General features: G+C 37.0%; 1 protein-coding gene across 1 annotated transcript in view; it reads right to left on the reverse strand.

The window, feature by feature from the left end:
• ABCB4 (ATP-binding cassette, sub-family B (MDR/TAP), member 4) overlaps positions 1-2084 on the reverse strand; it is an 80206-nt gene that overhangs the window by 57948 nt on the left and 20174 nt on the right. Inside the window, exon 3 of the mRNA XM_012643513.1 lies at positions 1352-1406. Coding sequence (XP_012498967.1) covers positions 1352-1406 — 55 coding nt within the window. The remainder of the gene's footprint in view (positions 1-1351; positions 1407-2084) is intronic.

Here is a 2084-nt window from a genome sequence, read left to right on the forward strand (position 1 = left end):
TATCTATTCAGAGGTGAAATAAAGATTAAATTTCAATTTAATTTAAACTAAAACTTTTAAATTCAAATGAAAATTTATGTTTCCACTTCAAGGTTTGTAGTATTTTATTTTCTGTAAGAGGCAGATTTAAAACCTGTGCATTAAAATTAGATTTAGTTTATAAACAATTTATTCTACAAAGCACTAAATTTTAAAAATATTTTTAATGTTACTGACACTTTTTTTTTTTTTTGATACAGGGTCCCACTCTGTCCTCCAGGCTAAAGTGCAATGGTGTCATCATAACTTACTGCAACCTCAAACTCCTGGGCTCAAGTAATCCTCCTGCCTCAGCCTCCCAAGTAACTGGGACTACAAGCATGCACCACCATGCCCAGCTAAGTTTTCTGTTTTTTGTAGAGATGGGGTCTTGTTCTTACTCAGGCTGGTCTCAAACTGGCTTCAAGCAGTCCTCCTGCCTTGGCCCCTCAAAGTGCTAGAATTACAGGCATGAGCCATGGCGCCCAGCCTCTTACTGAGACTTTTTAAACAACAAACAAACAAAAAACAAGACTAAGGGATAAGAGGACAAAAGAGGGATTTTGTGGTTACATGAGAAATATGCAGCAATGTTCAAGAGTGTGGATGTGTGGTGTCTTTTTATCCATTTAATTGCTAAGTTGGAGGTTTCAGCTGACATGCCATTTAATTTGCTATCAAATAATGGCTTTCACAGTTTGAAACACATCATATTTACCAAAAATGGGCAAATGCTTTCTTGAGCTGCCTCTCTGAGACATAGTACAAATGAAAAACAAATTAGACATCTTCCAAAAATATGTTGGCTTGCCTTGTACGAGCAGAAAAGCACTGAAAACTGCCCTAAGCATAATCAGAATCCCTAACAGTTACCTATATTTAGTCAATTTTCCTGGAAGCCAAATGTGAACACAGATTTATTATTTTAAAATTTCTGTAGTTAACAATTATCTTCTTTATATGCAAGCCTATTTTAAGCTAAATTTGCAGGGGGTATGTGTGAAGCAAATGCAGAGATATTTCCTGAAATTGGTGAGTTTGCATGGTGCTAGTAACATACATCCTATTTTCAATTTCCTGTATACCAGTTAGCTCTGCCCTGTGTCATAGCCAACCTGTTCAAGTCTTCTTTTATCATCCATCCTGAGAATGTGGGGTTTTAACTACAACAAGCCAACCTAAGACAGCACATGTGCAGCTAAGGACAGCACAGGGACAATCTACGGTACTTGCCTGTAGACAACCTGAAAGTACTTGCTCTATAGCTATTAATTCAAGACCCCAAATTTGGATGAAAGGCAAGTATATTCACATTTAATATTTCACAGCTTACCAATGTTAATGGTCCAATCAAATTCACTTTCTTCATTTTTTTCCTATCTTGGTTGCTGTAAAAAATAAAATTGTTTGAATTTAAAATTGTTATGCACTGTTTTGTAGTCAGTTGAACATAAATATGAGTAATATTATACTCAACTATTATAATGTTTTCAAACATAAGAGTGATGTTCATAAATTGCCAAAATTATTCAGTTTAACAAACACCACAAGGCAGTCACCAAATGCAAAGGTAACTGTCCAAGGTACTACAAGGATATATAGATACATGAGAAATGGTCACCTGCCATACAGAACTCACATACAGAGAGAAGATGAATATATCAACCTCTGCCAAATCAATTCAATTCTTCATTTTCTAAAAAAAGTTTTACATATTGATCTAAAATTAGTAAAGACCACTCTTCTGAAGAACTGTGGGGAGTGGTGTCAGGAAATGCTGTTGGTTTTACATTCAAAATACATCCAAAATTCAACCACTTCTCACCACTTTTGTTGCTGTCCCCAGTAGGAGCCTCCTGCCTAATCTCTCCACTTCACCTATGCCTGCTTCAGTTCATCCTAAACAGCAGCCAGAGGAATCATTTAAAAACACAAGTCATGTGTTACTTCTCTGCTCAAAAATCTATGATGGGCTGGGTGCGGTGGCTCACGTCTGTAATCCTAGCACTCTGGGAGGCCGAGGCAGGCGGATTGTTTGACCTCAGGAGTTCGAAACCAGCCTGAGC

This window comes from Propithecus coquereli, unplaced genomic scaffold (assembly GCF_000956105.1).
Source record: "Propithecus coquereli isolate 6110/MARCELLA unplaced genomic scaffold, Pcoq_1.0 Scaffold199, whole genome shotgun sequence".
Lineage (NCBI taxonomy): Eukaryota > Metazoa > Chordata > Mammalia > Primates > Indriidae > Propithecus > Propithecus coquereli.